This window comes from Tympanuchus pallidicinctus, unplaced genomic scaffold (genome assembly GCF_026119805.1).
Source record: "Tympanuchus pallidicinctus isolate F22 unplaced genomic scaffold, pur_lepc_1.0 scaffold3, whole genome shotgun sequence".
NCBI lineage: Eukaryota > Metazoa > Chordata > Aves > Galliformes > Phasianidae > Tympanuchus > Tympanuchus pallidicinctus.
The window spans coordinates 105940720-105958558 of NW_026294747.1; the positions used below are offsets into that span (position 1 = coordinate 105940720).

At 40.0% G+C, this 17839-nt stretch overlaps 1 protein-coding gene across 6 annotated transcripts in view; it reads left to right on the forward strand.

Annotated features, from left to right (window-relative positions):
• PDE1C (phosphodiesterase 1C) overlaps nt 1-17839 on the forward strand; it is a 306686-nt gene that overhangs the window by 62601 nt on the left and 226246 nt on the right. For 4 of the 6 annotated variants that reach the window (XM_052692642.1, XM_052692650.1, XM_052692641.1 and 1 more), the window contains 2 exons: nt 1622-1672; nt 10007-10178. In XM_052692642.1, the coding sequence (XP_052548602.1) occupies nt 1622-1672; nt 10007-10178 (223 nt within the window). Of the gene's footprint in view, nt 1-1621; nt 1673-9262; nt 9346-9541; nt 9573-10006; nt 10179-17839 lie in introns of those variants that run through there. The other 2 variants (XM_052692649.1, XM_052692645.1) reach the window with 2 other exon arrangements.

Here is a 17839-nt window from a genome sequence, read left to right on the forward strand (position 1 = left end):
TATTGGAATGGGTCCAGAGGAAGACCACAGAGATGATCAGAGGGCTGGAGCACCCCTCCTGTGAAGAAAGGCTGGAGGAGCTGGGATTAATCAGTCTAGAGAAGACAAGGCTCTTGGGAGACCTATTGCAATCTTCCATTACTTGAAGGGAGCTTGTAAGCAGGAGGTAGACTGACTTTTTACGTGTTCTGATAGTGATTGGACAAGGGGGAATGGTTTTAAACTGAGGCAGGGGAGATTTAGCTTAGATGTTAGGAAGAAAGTTTTTCTCAGAGGGTGGTGAGGCAGTGACACAGGCTGCCCAGAGAGGTTGTGGATGCCCCATCCCTTGAGGCATTCAAGGCCAGGCTGGATGGGATACTGGGCAGCCTGATCCTAGTGGGTAGCAACCCTGCCTGGTTCTGTAAAAACCATTAGAGAGCATCCAGAGGAGCACTACGAAGATGGTGAAGGGTGTAGAGAGCAAGATGTATGAGGAGTGGCTGAAATCTCTGGGTTTGTCCAGCCCAGAGCAGAATTGCTGAGGGGAGGCCTCATGGCGGCTGCACCTCCTCACAGAGTTGCTTCAAGTCTTTTCTGGCCTAAAAGAGTACATCCCTGTTTTGCTGACACCATTACAGTGCTAGGCAACTATGAATTTGTGTGCTAGTCATGTTTTGCAACCCTTTATAGGATTTCTTAGCTTGATGGGTCTCATCTCTGGAAAGTAGCATTTTTAAAGAGAATAAAGAATTTTCAAGGTTTAATGTGCTCACTCGTAATATGTTGCCCTCTCAGTTTGCCCATAAGTGCTGTTCCTCATGATTACTCTAGCTATAATAAATTAGTCATGGGTGGTAATTTATCTTCTTGATAACTCATTTTTGTTCTATGGTTCAGTACTTCGAGAATCCTAAAGAGTCATTTATGCTTTTGGCTAGCTGTGTGTTATCTGGGTCATACAAACATTGAGAGCTGTAGCAGTATGAATCTAAGGCAGAAAAAAGCAGGATTTGTATAGTGTTGCTCTTATCCTAGATGATAATTTATTTGCAGTTCCAAATGTCCCAGGATTCCTGTATTTAGATCCTTACATTTCATTTAATTTTGCTACTAAATATTCCTCTGGATTAATAAATTTTCTTCTGTGGGCAGAAAAATCTTACTTTTTTTTTATGTAGAGGGCAAAAATGATGCTTTGATACAACATCTATGTGAATGATATATAATAAATATATTTCATGATATATCTATGATATAAAATAGAATTTGCAAGGATTACTTTAATCATATATTGCTACATACTACTAATGGCTAGTTCTTAATTATGATTCAGCTATTATGTGGGACAGGGCAAGTTCACAGATGCCTATAGAATGGCATGCTGACTCTGAAGGGAGAACCAAACCAGACGAACTGACAACCATGCATTTGATGGCAAAAAAACAAACACAACAATAACAACAACAGACACACACAAAAAAACCATCTGTGTTATACCTTTGTGTGTATACCCAACTGCAGATGCTGTGAATAGCTGTCTCTCATTTATGTGCAGGAAACTCAGTAATATTAGTAATTTCAGGTAGTGCAAAAGACTTAAATTTAATGCTTTTTGTTTCTCTGTCTTTTCTCCTTCCAGTTGCAAATGAGACGGGTGACAAAAATGCACGGCCACTTTCACGATTTGCCCGTAAGTAGACTTTTTCATTTTAGCTAGATGATTTGTCTGTTTACACATTCAATATGTCTTTTAATCTCATAGCAACCCTATCATTACAGTTCATTTACAGTACTGAACTGAAGCACGATAGCACTCAGCAGGAAATGCGTTTTACGGAAATCCAGTCTTACTAAACAGCATTGATGTGAATTTAAAAGAATGGAAGGCTTTGTGGCTATACAGTCATTCCAAGCACAAAAGGTTGTAAGTCTGTGTCAGAAGGGCAGCTGAAGTTGACAGCAGAGGCTACAGAGATTTTTGTTAAGCCTTAGAAATTGCATACTATATTCAGTGCAAAGTGTATTCGAGTCATACTGATAGTTCATCACCATTTACGTCACGTGGCAGGGTTGGGAAGTAAATATATGACTTGGGTTTTGAAATAAGTGCTCCAGGTTTGAACAAAAGGACGCAGCTGCTACTGTAGCACCAACTGCACATGCATTTGACCATACGGATAATTAAAAATATGATGAAATATATAGGAAAGAGGAGGAAGATAGGAAATTCTCTTTATAACGCATGAAATTTCATGATGCTTAGTGAGCACTTAGCCGAGAAAATCTCATTCTCATCATTAAAAGAGGGCACTTGCCCTTGGGATTTACGTCCGGTGCAGTATTTCGCATCGGCACAGGATGGCGCTCGGGACATACCGTACCTCACACAGGCATTAGCGTGGAGGGCACGGACGAAATGACTGTGGCTGTAAATCTGTCCCATGTAGTGAGTTATGACGTGATGGAACAGATTGAGCAGGGCTAAGAAAATTGTACTCGCATTCCGTATACCTGATTTAGGGTTTATTTTCCTTCATGCTTCAGGCCATGAAGGTTAAAAGAGGGCTCTGTTATTCAGCTGCTTGAATGCTGAAAATGCTTATGATGAAGGAATTCACAAAGGATAGCAATGTAAATGGAAATGCGGATGTTTTGAGTTCTTTATCGCTTTGCTTTTGTGTGTTATGGTTCCTGAATTCTAGCTATAAGGTTGGGAGATTCAACCCAAGTACCATTTGTTCCAAGGTGTTCAGGTTATGAGGACTAGACGCTGAATATCGCCCGCCTAGTACATCAACTGTAATGTCACGTCATTGTAAACTGCACTGGCATTTTAGTTTGGATTGGCTGCTTGTAAGATTATTGGTTTTTGGTGTTTGTCTGTAGAGTTTAAGTCTGAGGCCCAGGAGCAAACAAGTTCTGTTACTGCTCTAATCTTGGCTCTCCAGAAGGCTGCCAGGACTTATTTGTGGAGGTAGGGCTAACTTGCATTACATGGAAGGGAACTGACTAGTGGATGCTGTCAGGTGAATGAAAATAGAGACACCTCCATTGTAAGGCCTTTTTTTACAACCTAGTGCTGCATGGGATTAAGGGAGGAGGTGAGATCAAGGCCACAGGGTGCTCGGAGTGTTGAAAATGAAGTGCAGGGGGGGAACACGTACATTAAAAAAAAAACCACAACAACAGTGTAGGGAAGGAGGAGAATCATTCAAAGTGTAAAGCAGACTTTCACTGTTAGGATTTTAATTTAGTGATTTTGGAGTCAGGCTGAGAATCCAACTAGCTTATGAAAGAATCATCATAGAATCACAGAGTGGCTCAGGTTGAAAGAAACCTAGATCATTGAGATCCACCCCTCCTGCAATGGGCAGGTTGCCACCCATGAGATCAGACTGCCCAGGGCCCCATCCAGCATGGCCTTGAACACCTCCAGGGATGGGGCATCCACAGTTTTTCTGGGAAACTCTATCCACTAACTGTCCTCAATTTATTGGCCGTATTTTAGTAACCAGCAAGCTCACCTGCTCCTTATCCAGTTAAATATTCCTCCACTGAAAATCCACAACTGCAGCTGATAAGGGAAGTATTTTCAGGAGAGCTCACAGCCTTCTCACAGTCTTGAAGACATACTGCTGTAGTATCTTCTCATTGCTGCTGTCACCTTATTTAATAGCTGTAGTCCTTCTCAACGACTTCTGTTGCTATTTATCAGGCTATAACAGCAATTGCTTATCTTCCTTCAGGTGGTGGATGTTCTCATCAAATGCAGCACACCACAGCAGTCCTACAAAGCTAGGAAAAGGCACTGTGACTAGAGTCATTGTACTGGACCTCTTGAGATTGCTTAGCCCAAAATCCTACTCAAGGTCAGCTAGAGTCACTTGCCCAGCATTTTCTCAGTTGAATTTTGAACATGCAGAAACTTCACAGCCTCTCTGTACAACATGTGCAAGTGTTCTCCTGTACTTCCTTTCTTTAAAATTGTGCTGATTGCCATTAGTTTTCACTTATTTACCACCTATACCTCTGAACAGATACTCCTCCTGTTCTGCAGAAAACAAAACAAAAAAGCCTACAACCACCAATTTATAGTTTAACTACAAGACTTCAGTGTTTGACCTAGAAATCAAGCATTTCATTTAGATATCAGTAATTTGAACATTTACATTAAACAGAGAGAGCAGTTTTGATTCCAGTGACAAAATGCTGTATTGTGAGCAGCAGTGTAAAGGTTGTCTTCTCAACCCATCCACTGTCTCTACCCACTGATTGTATGAATGGCAATCATCTTGGCCAAGGCAGTCTCTTGGAAGTCTGGGAACCCTTTCTTTTTTACTCTAAGCTAGACACTTCCAAATGCTGAGTTGTAATAGAAGACTGTGGTTTAAAATGCAGGCTGCTGAAGGACACTGAATTGGGAAATACAACTTCCTATCAGCTCCTGTTTGCATTTCTTACCTCTAGAAATGACACCTCCGGTAGTACTAAAATTCAGAGTCTCAGATGGTGATTCTGCTGCCCTGTCAAATTCTCCTTATCCTATACCAGTTAAAAGCGAATATCTTATGTCCAGGATGCTAGACCACAGGATGAGTGCTGGGTAAGTGGTTTTTCAGTCACACATTTTGTAGTAGGTAAACCCTAACTGCCATATTTGACTTCTGTGAACTGCATGAATCCAACTGCACAAACAACAACTTAGGGCATTTTGATGCAGGTAATCTAAACATTTTTGACAAAGCCTCCTTTGGAAAAACAGAGATACTTGCAGTCCTTTAGAAGCTGTGCCTTTGGAGATCAGTGACCATGAACACTTGGTTTAAGTATTTCTGCAATCAGGTTGACCACGTGTCCTAATTCTGCATGTTCTCTGTAAGTACAAATACATCAAATACGATTAAAAAACATTATTTAAAAAAAGAAAAACAAACAAAAGCAAGCAGGTTTAGTTGACTGAAGAAGGCACTTTAATTTTAGGTTAACTATTGAACTAAGTCAATATCCAGTTCACAGTATCTACAGATAGTGGGCATAGACAGTCACTACAGTACAGTAAGTATATTGAAGCACCAGGTTCCAGAGAAGACACATTTTAAACTACCAGTAGGAAAGCATCTTCAAGTCAGCAGTATTAATAGAGAAGCAGAGTTTAGGTCTAAGTTCTCACCTTCTAAACTCTTAAGACAGCCAAGCCATGAGCAAATCAAACTGCTGCATACTGAAACACAGAGCAGCAACTGCACTGAACAAATCTTGTAAATAATTCAAGGATGCGCTGAAACAGGATGGGAAAATGGTAATTTTTTATTGGAAAACAAATATACAACTTGGAGTGGATTTGAGGTGAGTCATGCCATAAGCAGATTAAACAAACACACAAAAACTAGCAGCTAAACAAAGTTTAAAAAGCATAGTGACATTTAGAGTACAATGAAAAAGGACTGCATGGTCCTGACACGATGGGATGATAACTGTTGGAATAGGAAGGAAAATAAGAATGGGAACTATTTTGAAAAGGAAGGGAAATCACAGAAACACAGAATCTCAGGGATTGGAAAGGACCTCGACAGATCATCCAGTCCAATCCCCCTGCTGAAGCAGGAACCTTAATATCCTAGGTATGTGCTGAGTTAAATTAATAGTACCTAAAATTTTGCTGAGGACACTTTTATCTATTCTGCTATACTGTGTTTTCATTGAACAGTCAGTAGAGTGCAGATGAAACATTCAAAAACATCCTGGCTGAATGGCATAAAAATTGGCAGCGTTTGAGGACAAGGAGTTAAGCAGTAACTGAAGAGATAGCTTATTATCATTGGCATACGAATCACAAACCAGAGACCAGGTGTTTTTTTAGGATGTGGCCTTTCACATTCACTTGAATGATTAGTTTGAAGTAACTTCATCTTCACAACAGAGAACAGTACTTCCTCTACTGCCAAATTGTGGTCCATAGCAAAACTCAGAGTTTGGCACACCTGCAGTTAGGCTAGCCTTCCTTATCTCCTTTATCTGCCTTTCTGTACAATGAAGCAACTGGCAGATGTCCTACAGAAATTCAGGTGAGCTTTGCCCATTATGACTGTTTCCCTACAGCTCTCTGGAGTACATGGCTGTTTCCAGCTTAGTTCAGGACAAAGAAGAGACAAAGGCTGCTGCTAAGTGGAGCGCTGGGAACGATGGCTGTGTAGCTATCCAGATAGGCAGACTTGCATTGTAACAATATTTTCAGAGTATATGAAAGTATTTGAACATCTACTAGGTCAAATATACCACAGATTCTTTAAGCAGAGTTCTGTGTTTTAAATTATAACGCCTAAATCTATCTTGCTTTTGCCCCTAGCTCACTAAGGGTATAATAAAATGAGGGAAAAGAACTGTTGCAAATGTTCAGACTTATCACAAGGATTAGAAGTTAAATTTGAGTTGTTACTCATTTAGATGCTAGGGCCAGTCAGTATCCCATTCAAACATTAAATTCCTGCTCATTCAGCAGACTTTGAACATAAGAGGTTACTACTCCTTTAGCAGCAGTGAACGTGCCTAATATCTCGCTGTGTTATCTTGTTGGTAGCCATGTTGTGCTATCAGTACTTTAACAGTTGCAGCTGTGGGGATTTAGGTCCATCAGGCACTCAGGGCAGCTGGAGGCTTCTGGTTGATGGTCAGTCAGGCCTATTAAGCAAAACACTGTAACTGTGGGTAGGCTAAACATGGCTTTTCATTGCTGTAACAAAACTAGTTGATTCATGTTAGTTGGCAGATTTGTTGATGTTCATTTTTCAGGAGAGCTGTTTATCTAGATCTAATCATAAAAAAGAACTACCTGAAGGAACCTCTGTGCTGGAAGAAAAGGGCTGGGGCTGTGTACCAAGCATGTAGGGGAAAACAGTGTATATTGCAATGTTTGAGGTGAGTGACTATATAGTTTTCAGTAAGAGTTTGCTAACACTTTGCTGTGAGTTTTTGGTGGTAGTATGAGTTGTGAGGTGTTTGCATCCAGTAAGTGCAGAAAATGGATAATGTGTTCTGTACCTGTCAAGCTGGAGAGTGTATAGAATAAAAGACAGATCTGTGGAAATAAACAGGTCTGGGTTTGGGAAGCTCAGCAGATCCCTTGGAATAATTGCAGGAGAAAGTCTCAAAATTATGAATGTGGCTTGAGAGCTGCATTTCCACAAAACATGATTTCAGTAGTATGCAACAGTTCTGTTTTTCTGTGAGTGGTGTGCAGTGTTTGTGGCTGGATGACAATTTGTTTTTCTTTGTTGGACCATATCTGTGACCAACGTATGCTACTCTTGTGCAGAAGAGATGGTCCTCTCAATATATCATAGGGAATCACAGTACGTTTGGCTCTATCGCAGATGACTTGTTTGGTCCATCACATAATTTAAACATCTTGCATTCCTTGTATTTCTGCCAATGAAGTGGGACCACAAATGCTTACCTATTTAAATAAAACAGATTTTTTGAGAAATTTGAGTGGTACCCTGAGCACAGAAGCAGTACTGCAGCATAGCATCACAAATCCTTGAATGATAAAGATGTGCTGATGCTGCGTTCAGTTCTGCAGCTGCTGCATACAGATTACTTGGCTTTGGACTACCTGGTGTGACTATTAATTTTCTAGCTATTGTTAGGGCTTGGCATAGGACACCAAGGCAACCTGTAAATTTGGGTAGTTGTGGTCTTTGCGTATTAAATAGCTGCTGACAGCTAAGAGCAGAGAAGCATGAATATCAAGCTTTCTTTGTTATCTGGAAAATATTCTGAAAAGTATTTTGGAAAGAAGGAGATAAACATGAATTCTTGTTTTTCTTCTTTCTCTCCTCTCCTTTTTCTTCTGTATCTGTGCCATTTTGGCCGTGTGAAAAGAAGACATAAGACGACTAGCAGACTACTGCTGCTGCTGCTACTACCTGTTTGTTGCAGCTGATATTGTTGTTTCTAAAGAATGTTTTCTTGTAATGGATTCTCATGAGGCATGTGTATGGGAACTGCTGGGTCACGGCCTGAACCTCTGATTGATCACCTGAGGTGAGCCATGAGCCAGCCAGAGGAGCACAGCTGAAGGCAATTCACCTGTGCTGCTGGAAGGGGTGGAGCCTGGCTGCACCTCTCCTAGACCCATTTAAGAGCTGGCTACCAGAGGGGAAGGATCTCTTGAGATTGCCTCTATTGGTGTTTTGTGGTGAGCCCAGCTGAAGGGTAAGCCTCCCATTTTGTTCTCTTTTGTTATCATTGTCCACTTTGCCTAACTCTCTTGATTATATTGTAACATCTTGATATCCACTGATTATACAACTGTAACATCTTGATATCCATTGATTATACAGGCATGAGATAGCAATTCCTCTAATCAGAGCAGTTTCATCTTTTACGTACTTTGTGTGTAGTATGCTTAGTCCTTACATGTTAGATCCATTATTTGCTGCTCTGCTGGACAGCTGAGTTCCGGATAGTCTTGCCTTTACAGTCTGTTGCTGACTTCAGAAATATCCCATTTGTCAGATTTTTTTGTTTGTTTTGCACAGTAATAAAATGCCCATGCAGAATGACCAGCAGAAGAGGTGGTTTGCCTTACTACTGCCCTGGAATCCAGTAAGCTTAATGCTTGTGGAAAGTCTCTTAACTGAAATAGTTGTATTTCAGCACTTAATTGCTCTTTTTGGAAACTGCTGGCCCTTCTGCATGTATTCTGTAATGCTTTCAAGTTAGAATATGTGCAGGTGTTCAGTATGGCACTATCAGTGGGGTTTGTAGAAGTGCCTAATTTATCGAGAAGCTATTTGGAAAACTTTGAAAATATGAAGCTTGCTTTTTTTGAACTTTATTGGAAGTCTCATATTTTCTTCTCCAAAGGCAGAAAGAGATCTGACTGAAGGATAGTAACTGTATTTTGTCAATGAAACTACATTTACAGACAAGGGTGGGATCTGTAAGTGACAAGCACAAGGCACCCAGTGACACTTCTAAGTAAATGTAAAAAGTTTATCCACAGATCTATTTTGGCATTTGAATGTCTGTTGGAAAAAGCTGAACTTTCAATAGAAAGTAAATACCTTTTCTAGTATCAGTCCTAATTATTAAACTTCATTAACTTGAGCCAGTGAAAGTTAACAGTTCATATTGTATTGATTGTTCAGTTTGGTTTTCTGTTAGTTCTTTCATTTGAGATACTGCCACGTCAATACATGTGTAGTTATAGCTCAAGCAGAATGTGAAGAGGGAGCTTTTCATTGTCACATGAAACTTGTTCTATAACCAGATCTTTCTTTGGGAGGCCGCTGTGTTCTGACCCTGGCAGACAGCAAATCCCTGCACAGCTCACTCTCTACCAGAACTGGAGGGATAAAGGTGAGAATGTCTCTGGGTTGAGCTAAAGAGTTGAATAGGTAAAGCAAAAGCTGCACACACAAGCAATGGAAAATACAGAGTTCACTTGCAGCTTCCTGTGTTCTTCCGTTTCCAGGAAAGCAGGAGTGTAGAAGACAGTCCTGAGTTCAGATGTCCCCCTTTTCGCCTTCTTTCTCCCCAGCTTTGATTGCTGAGCACAGTGTCACGCTGCATGGGATCTCCTTTTGGTCAGTTTGGGTCAGATGTCCAGGCTGTGTTCTTTCTCAGCTCTTTATGCAACCCAGCCCTCTTGCTGGTGAGGCAGCACAAGGAGCAGAGAAGGCCTTGACACTGTGTAAGCCCTGCTCAGCAAAAGGTAAAACTTGGTGTGAGATCAGCACTGTTTGATCACGAATCCAAGGCCTGGTACCATATGGGCTGCTATGAAGAAAGCCAACTCTATCCTAGCCAAAACTGGTACAGAGTCATTGCGGTTTTGGATTTTAAGGTGACAGGAATGTTAGAACATAATTCTACCTTGAGCTTTATTTCAGGTATTCAGGCCTAACTGCAAAGTGTGATGATGCAAAGGCAGAAAAGATAACAAAGAAGACTTCATTTTCTAGACTTCTGGGTTACCAGAGAACACGAGTTCATTTCCTTTTCCACTCTCTTTCTGCAGGGTCTAAATCACAGAACTGCTTGTGGAACACCATTATCGGTGGGCTGACTGGCAACCTCAAGGAAAGGCCGAAGCCCACCATCATCAATGACCCTAGACCTCCTGAAGAGATCCTTGCAGATGAGCTGCCACCTGTGGACAGTCCCGAGGCCTTGGTGAAAGCATCTTTCAGGTCTGAAGGATATGATTTTCACACTGTTTATGCTTGAGAGGATGTTTTTAAGGTTGTTTGCAGTGTCTGCAGGAGAAATCAATTCTGAAAGATCCTGCAGTGCTGCATAGCTTTGTATGAAACAGGAGAGGAAAAGAGAGGTCTGTAAATAATATTGACTGGATGTGTGGTTTTACTCAGAGTTCATTAGCCTTCTTAAAAGATTATGGACAAGATGCATATAGAAGATGTCTCTGACTATTGATGCAGTTTAATTTGGAAGTGTTTTAGTGATGAAAGCTTGCACTTCAGGTCAGATGGTGCTTTACTGATGCGAGGGAGCACTACACCTTTCTTTGTTAATGTAATGTCTTGAGGACTGTCTAGCATTAATTTGTTTTGTCCATTAATTTGCTTCTGGCCAGGGACTTGTAAGCGAGCGATTACTGCTGTTGTAAAGTATGAGAGAGATCAATTTCTGGATCTTTCTCTCATTTAATCGTGTGGATGTAAAGTTGTCAATAAAGATGTTTATTGGCATGTTTTCTGAAAATAAGGTAACATGGAGGAGCTGTGTGCTTGCAGCTTGCAGTGGGTCTTTGACCAAACTGTGAGCAGTGGTTTGCCCAGAAATAATGTGTGGCAAAACGGATCTTTTCCAAGTGCTTTTTAGCAGCTTTTTCTGAAAACTATGTTTGACTTTTCTTTTATAATCAACGCACATGTGTGCAAACATGAAGTGATTTTTTTTGTTTTGGATAAATTTCTGTTGGAGTGATTTTTATTTGATTTTATTTTTTTGTTACTCAGTCTCTCAAACTTCTCTTTGTATAACCGTTATTTTGAAGGCTCTTATTGAAGTCATTATATGAGGTAGTAATTTCAGTTGTCTTGTTTATACTGTTTGATGTTGGAAAAAAAACAAATTAACAAGTCAATTTACGTCAGCCTATAAAAATAAGGCCCATAATCTTAAATCATGTTACAGTTCTTTAATATTCCTGTTGAAATGATTCAGGGCAACCCTGATTCCCCCTTTTATGATGACCTGTGATATTTAATGGCTTTTAAACACTCTGTGCTTTTGAGATTTCGAATCTGTTTCAGGAGCTCTTTTTAGCTTTCTCCTCTCGCAACGAATTCTGTGTAGCAGCAGTCCTTACTTTGCCATCATAGAGATAATTTCAACCATTTTGTGTGACAAAATAATGTCATGGCATTTCAAATGGTGTGATCTGATTCTGTGAGTGGGGTTGACTCTTAGAAGTGAGGTTGAGTAGCATAATAAGGTCTGATGAATTGGAAAACTTAATTTAGCAAGATAGTTTTGCTAATGCAATGTAAATAACTTCATAATCATTACAAACCTTTATATTTCATCAGTATGGAAGTTACTGTACAATGTGGCATTGTTTGGACTTTTATAAAGGGAAATCATAACTGTCTAATTTTATGAAGAATGGAAACATTGTGTGTGTTTGAGCCACGTACAGGAATTGAAGACAAAAGTAAGGTACTTTTACCTAACCTTAGGTTAGGTACTTACCTAACTGTCTGAAAGACACGAAAAAACTAAGAACACTTGTGTTTTCATTCAGCTTAAAATCTTGTTGATACTGTAATGTGAATTGGAACTTAGGAAGCAGTCCCATTTTTTCCACGTTTGATTCATTGGGGTCTTCTGTGTGTATTGGTCTTCAAGTGCAGCCTTGACGCAGTGTGACTGGTCTGTCTGGGTGCCAGTTGTTGCTTGCCAGTTAGACGTCCCTTATTTCTTGTTTACTAGATGCTGGTGGAAGATCTATTTCATTGCATTTGGGATTTGCATGTAATAATTACAACCCTGGTGGCTGAACTTCAGGATCTGTGGAGGGCAATACTGGGTTTATAAGAACTGATTTCATGGTGAGAAGGACCAGACCAGTTTTTCTAACGTGACTGCTACAAACCATAAAATGCAGCAGTTCCCTTACTGCTTTTGCCTCACTGCTGTTCGAGCAGTATATGGCAATACTATTCCTTTCACGCACTGTTAAAAAGCAAATGTCTCTCTGGTGTCAAATGAGTCACACTTCTTGTGATTGCATCTCTTTTTATGTGAATACATATAGGCAGCATGAAATCCCAGTTAGCACCTTTGGTATTAGATCTTGTATTCTACTGCGTAGTGCTTATTGTTCTGTAGCTTGGACAGTTAGGAGGAGAGCTATATTTGATTTTGTGCTACATTGAGACATGAGACTGAAATGGATATAAACATAAAAGGAAGAATGCAATTGCTTCAGTCTTTTCAGTCTTACTTTTCGTGCAGTAATAAACCATCTTTATGATACAAAGCAAAAAGAAATGAAACAGCCCCCTCTCTGCACACCAAATCAGTATAGTGGTTGTTCTCTGTTTAGTTAAAAAGCATTCTAATTGTCTTCTACAATTTTTATTTACTATCTCTAAGACAGTAGGAAACATACAATTGCTGTTAACAAGGTCAAATACCTTCCTGAAAAGCAAATTGCAAGAATTTGCAGGATCTTGTTGTTTGCAGTATTGTTTTGAGCAAATAATCATAAGTAATTCTGTATCTTGACAAATTATACTACTGCAGTACTTACTGATTTTGAAATCCATTCTCGTTGACACTTATTCTTTTTGTCTAGTAAAGGCAGAGGAGATGCTGATTGGAATTTTACATGGAAAATGTGGTGGAAACGTTGAGAATGAAGGATTATCCCCTTTTGACAATGAAAAAAATATAATTACACATAGAAATTATTAGCTTGGCCTGCACTTTACGTGACAGATTTGGTACATCCACTGTCTTTCTTTGCTAATATATAATTACAAGAGCCGTGATCTTATTTTTAAAGGCTCCAAGTTGTCATGATTTTTTTCCTAGACTCATTTGGTTTTGATGTACAGGAGAGAACACTATTTTGAGTCCAGAGACCTGGGATGCAGCACTTGGGCTGGTGCCTGCTGGTGGTGCCTATGCAGTGGTGAGTGATGCAGCAGCTATGCTGGAGCTGGTGGCCACCACTGGGAGGTCACTGGAATGTTGTTGGGAGGACCTGCAGATGCTCTTTGGAGCCAAAACATTCACTCAGCCTTCCATCCTGGTTCCAGGTCTGTGTGACAGCTGAAGCTGGTCTGCAATTGGAGGCTGGTCCAGCTGGCTCTATCTGACAGGTGGAACTTGGGGTGGCTTGAGCTAGCATCAGTGAGAATAGTGATAGGGGTCTTCCTTCCTGCCACCTTGCTGGAGTCTTAGCAAGAATCAATCTCCAGGTACGTGGTAGAGAGGAACCTGGTCACTTTCTGATACTGGGAGGCACCAAAGCTTGCCTGCAACTACCTCAGTTGGTATCTGGGTTCTGAAAGTCAGGAGAGCCATAACTACATATGTGCATATATGTATATATATGAGGTAGACTAAAGCTCTTCCTTCCTTCTTCTGCACAATAAATCTGTGTCTAGGATTCATTTCTTTATTGCCTGCATTTTTTAATTAGATTTTGTTCTTTAAAAAAAAAATAAATTTTTAAACACAAAAATGGGAGAGAACTCTTATTTGCCTTAACTCGATAAAAGCCAACAAAACCAGAAATATGCTTTCTGGTTGGTTTTTACACCCATCTGCAGCAGATCAGGGCATGCTAAACATTAAAATGTAAGCTGTATCTCTGAGAGCCATCTTTCTCAACATCTTTTTTGATTCAGACTTATTATAATGCTCTTTACGTGCATTAAACTTAAATTAATCTGTGTTCTATTCAAACCTGTTGCTTATTCTTGTTACTTATTGATACTCATTAGGATGAATAGGAAGTGAAAATTGTTCTGTTCATTAAGGAAATGGCTCCACATCATTAATCTCTCTTCTTTCTTTTAAGTGTGATTCTTTTCTAGGTGCATGTTACACTTTGTGAGAGCTATGCACTCATTTCTTGGTAGATGGAGATTTATGAGTCAGAGAGGGGATGATCAGAGAAGAAAGATTTATACCAGTTACTGTTCAAAGGTTTCATCCTCTCTCTCCACACGTATCCACATGGGTCTGGAAGGAAGGTGTTTTTCTTTTTTTAAGGCAGTTGAAAGAGAAATGAACCTCTCTTTTATGTATTTTTTTTTTAATTTATTTATTTATATCACAGTCTTCTTGTTCTTCATAGGATAGATGTATTATTGATGACAAGCAGAGCCCAGCAATTCTGTTCCTGTAAATATCAGGAACATCAAATGACCCAAGCTGAGAAATTCAGATGTGCTGTGGGTGTCCAAGCACAGCTGTACATCCTAAAGGTATGGAACAAACCCACTTCCAAAATAGGAGCAAGACTTTGAGCTGATATTCCTTGGACCTGGTGGTAAAGAAGTCCTGCTTAGACGACTGGACGGAGTATCTCCTAGACCATACATGTCTGCCTGATGTCCATCACCTGAATCTTGACCTTTGATAAACTCAGAGCATTTGATTAGCAGCTGCATGAGGCTTCCAGTTCTGGCTCTGTAAGCTTAAAAATCATCCCTAGTCCTTGGCAGTGATGATGCCAGCCACCGCTCTGCACACAGGGCAGGCGTTTTTAAATCCAAGCTGTGCAAACCGCATCTCAAATGTCTGTGTGACACAAGGCTGTTGCAGGGTGTGTGTGCACAAATAAGATTGATTGATCAGCTTTCTGTGCTTGCTGGCCCTGCATTCCTTGCAGGTTTAGAGAATAAATTGTTTGAGCGTGCAGTTGTGTATAGGAAAATGCATGAAGTTAAGGATTGTCTTTATCCTGCTAAGGAGGTACTTAGTGCACTATTTAGTTATCTCTACTGTAAGTGATTAATAGTCTTTACATTACTAATACCAGTCTGGAAGGCCTTGCAATTCCTGTTAACATTATCTTTAGCCAGCTTCCCGACAGAAAGCTGGCTGTCCTTTTCCTTAGAAAAATGCTGTATGATTCTCAGCCTTCCCATTAATAACAATTTAATCTATTGATCAAGTTAAGCTGTATTTAACAGAACGGTAGACATCTCATGGGTACTTTGATCTTGCCTGATCTCCCCGGTAGATTGCTATCACTCCAGTATCTGTATGTCATTGCCTCTTACACTGGGGTTGCACCCAGCATGATCTTCCTGTGTGTGTTCAGGGATCTGGGGTTTCTGATGCAAACTGAACCTGAGGCACCCTCACCTAAAGGGGCTGGAGAGCTCAGCTTCCAGGAAAAATAGCCATGGAAAGGAGCTGTGGGCCACTTGGCCTGTTCCTCCAGACTGTGAGCTGTACTTAAACACTGCTTGGGAGGGGGGAATGTAGGGAATAAGTCTGACTTATTGCCATGGCAGCCTGCGTGTGTCCTGTAGGCCATAAGTTGTTCATTCTGTTATTAAGACTTTCACAGTCTGTATTTTATTCCCAGTGAGAAAACGGGATAGTGGCTCTAATCTTGGCTGTGTAAGAGTGTGATGAGCGCAGATAGAAGTCTTTCACTAATCACGTGCTGAAACTTTGTGTAAACAAAAACATTAAAAGGCACTCAAAAGAAATTCCTGAGCAATTTCCCAAGCTTTTAAATGCCTGGCTGACAGCAATGAAGTTGATTGGTATGTTATAATGTGGTGTTTTCCCAAAGGATGTGATGTGGTGAATTCAAATTCAATCCAGTAAGGGACAGATTTTGTTTTGTTTTGAGACTGCGAAACCTGTAAGTAACAACTCAGGAATGCTTTGAAGTGAATAACAACAGAATTACAAAATTACTTAGGATGATCTTGGAGCTGTTTGGTAAGATCTTAATCTCCATTGATGTCCCACACTTCTTAAAGTGAAGAGCTTTGAAGGGAAGGAGAAAAAAGTGATTTTCAGCTCCAGCTAATTGAGTATGACAATCAAATCTGAAGACAGAACTACATTTTGTATAAGAAAAAGGTATTTTAGAAATGAGTTTTGTATTTAAATACAAGCTTCAGACTTTAATGAAACTCAGCAGAGAATCTATTCTAAATATCTTGGACAGACTGGAAATCATTGTACCTATTGCAGGTGTCACCTATCCAATAGGCTGAGCTGTTAGTTCCCAGAGTAATGCAATTGATGCCAGGCTACGGGTTGCTCTGGGCTTTTTGGAGTTTCCTGTTTGCACACCTTGCTTTGTTTCTTACTTTTTGAGTCGCTGATTTCTGATGAAAGTTTTGGCTGTTTTTGTCCATTTTCTTATTGCTCCATGCAAAATGATTTTTGGTAACCATCATATTTTGCCCCAAATGCTGTTGCCATGGATTTGCAGTCCAGCTTGCCATTGATTTTGCAGACATTAGTAACATCTAGGGAAGTGAAGCTGCTGTGAACTGGCAGCACCCCTTTCCCACATAACTTTCTAATGGCTGCTCTTCATCTGGTATTTGCAAGTTAAGCTGCCTGCTGGCAATTTCTAGAAACTATTTTATGTAATAGAAAGGTCTCATTTGGAAATTATCACACTATCCATCTGAGTGCTCAGCACTCGCTGATGTCAGAGCCATGGTGTCTGTAGTTTGCAGACTGGGACATTTATTTTTAGTTCCAATAATGTTTGGCTCTGAAACTACTGAAGTATTCACAGCAAGACTGCTAAAACTATCATGTGTTCCTTGGTTTTCATCTGAACTTTATAAATTGATCTAAACTTTATGAATTGGCTTAAGTTGTCTTGAAACCAGCTCTGTATTCTAAATTTGCTGTCAGTGCTGATCTTGCTATGGCAAAAAAAAAAAACCCAACAACTTGTATCTTCTTTTGGTTGAAAGGCCGTTGTTTGAGAGTGGAAATTGACCTGAGGCTGCTGCCCAGAAATTCCTTTACTTGTAAATTTGTCATCTTTATGTGAGCACTTACTTAATACGGCTCCTTGTAAGAGCAAATTTTCTCTCAGCTCAGCTGAGAAGGGACCAAACCATGAAGATGTGTTTCTTTTAAGTAACAGCTACTGAAGAGCATTTATTGGAAAAAGGAAAACCCTCAGAAGTTCATTTCCTTTTAAACGATGCATGCAAGCATCATTTAGATCAGTTAGTGTCTGCAGTTGCAGCGTCTATGATTAAGAACGTATTTCTGTTCCCACTACTCTGCATGTCAAGATTGATTTTTGTCACAGAATTGTCACCAATGGCATTTGCTCCTGAATCGAGATGGTTTGTTATCCTGCTAGGTTCCCGTAGCACTTATAATTAAGTCTGCCCTAATTCTGAACGGTGTTATCCATAATGAAGTAATACTCATTCTGAAGATGTGATGTTGACAAAATTGGATTCTTCTGGCACTGCACCTCCTTTGGAGGGCTTCTTCACCTTCTGAATTGTTTTAAAGTTGCTCATAATGTAATCACCTGCTATATCAGCAGTACTTGAGTAAAGGAATTAGTGTCAAGTGTAAATACAGTGAGCCAAGTTTGGGGTAAATTGGCATAAAACTCAGTTGACTTCAGTGGAGTTTTCCTGACTTGCTGCAGCTGAGTATGTGGTTTGATATTTCAAAACTGCTCATAAACTAAAATTTGCATGTTTTTGATTAATGTTGTAAATCTAATAAACTTGGCAGAGTTTGTTTTTTTTTTTTTTTTCCTGAATCATTAGCAATGCTGTCAAATAGTGCTAATCAAAGCAACCTGGGCTAGATGCAGCAAATTCCCTCTCTATTGATGTACGTTGGCTTTCAC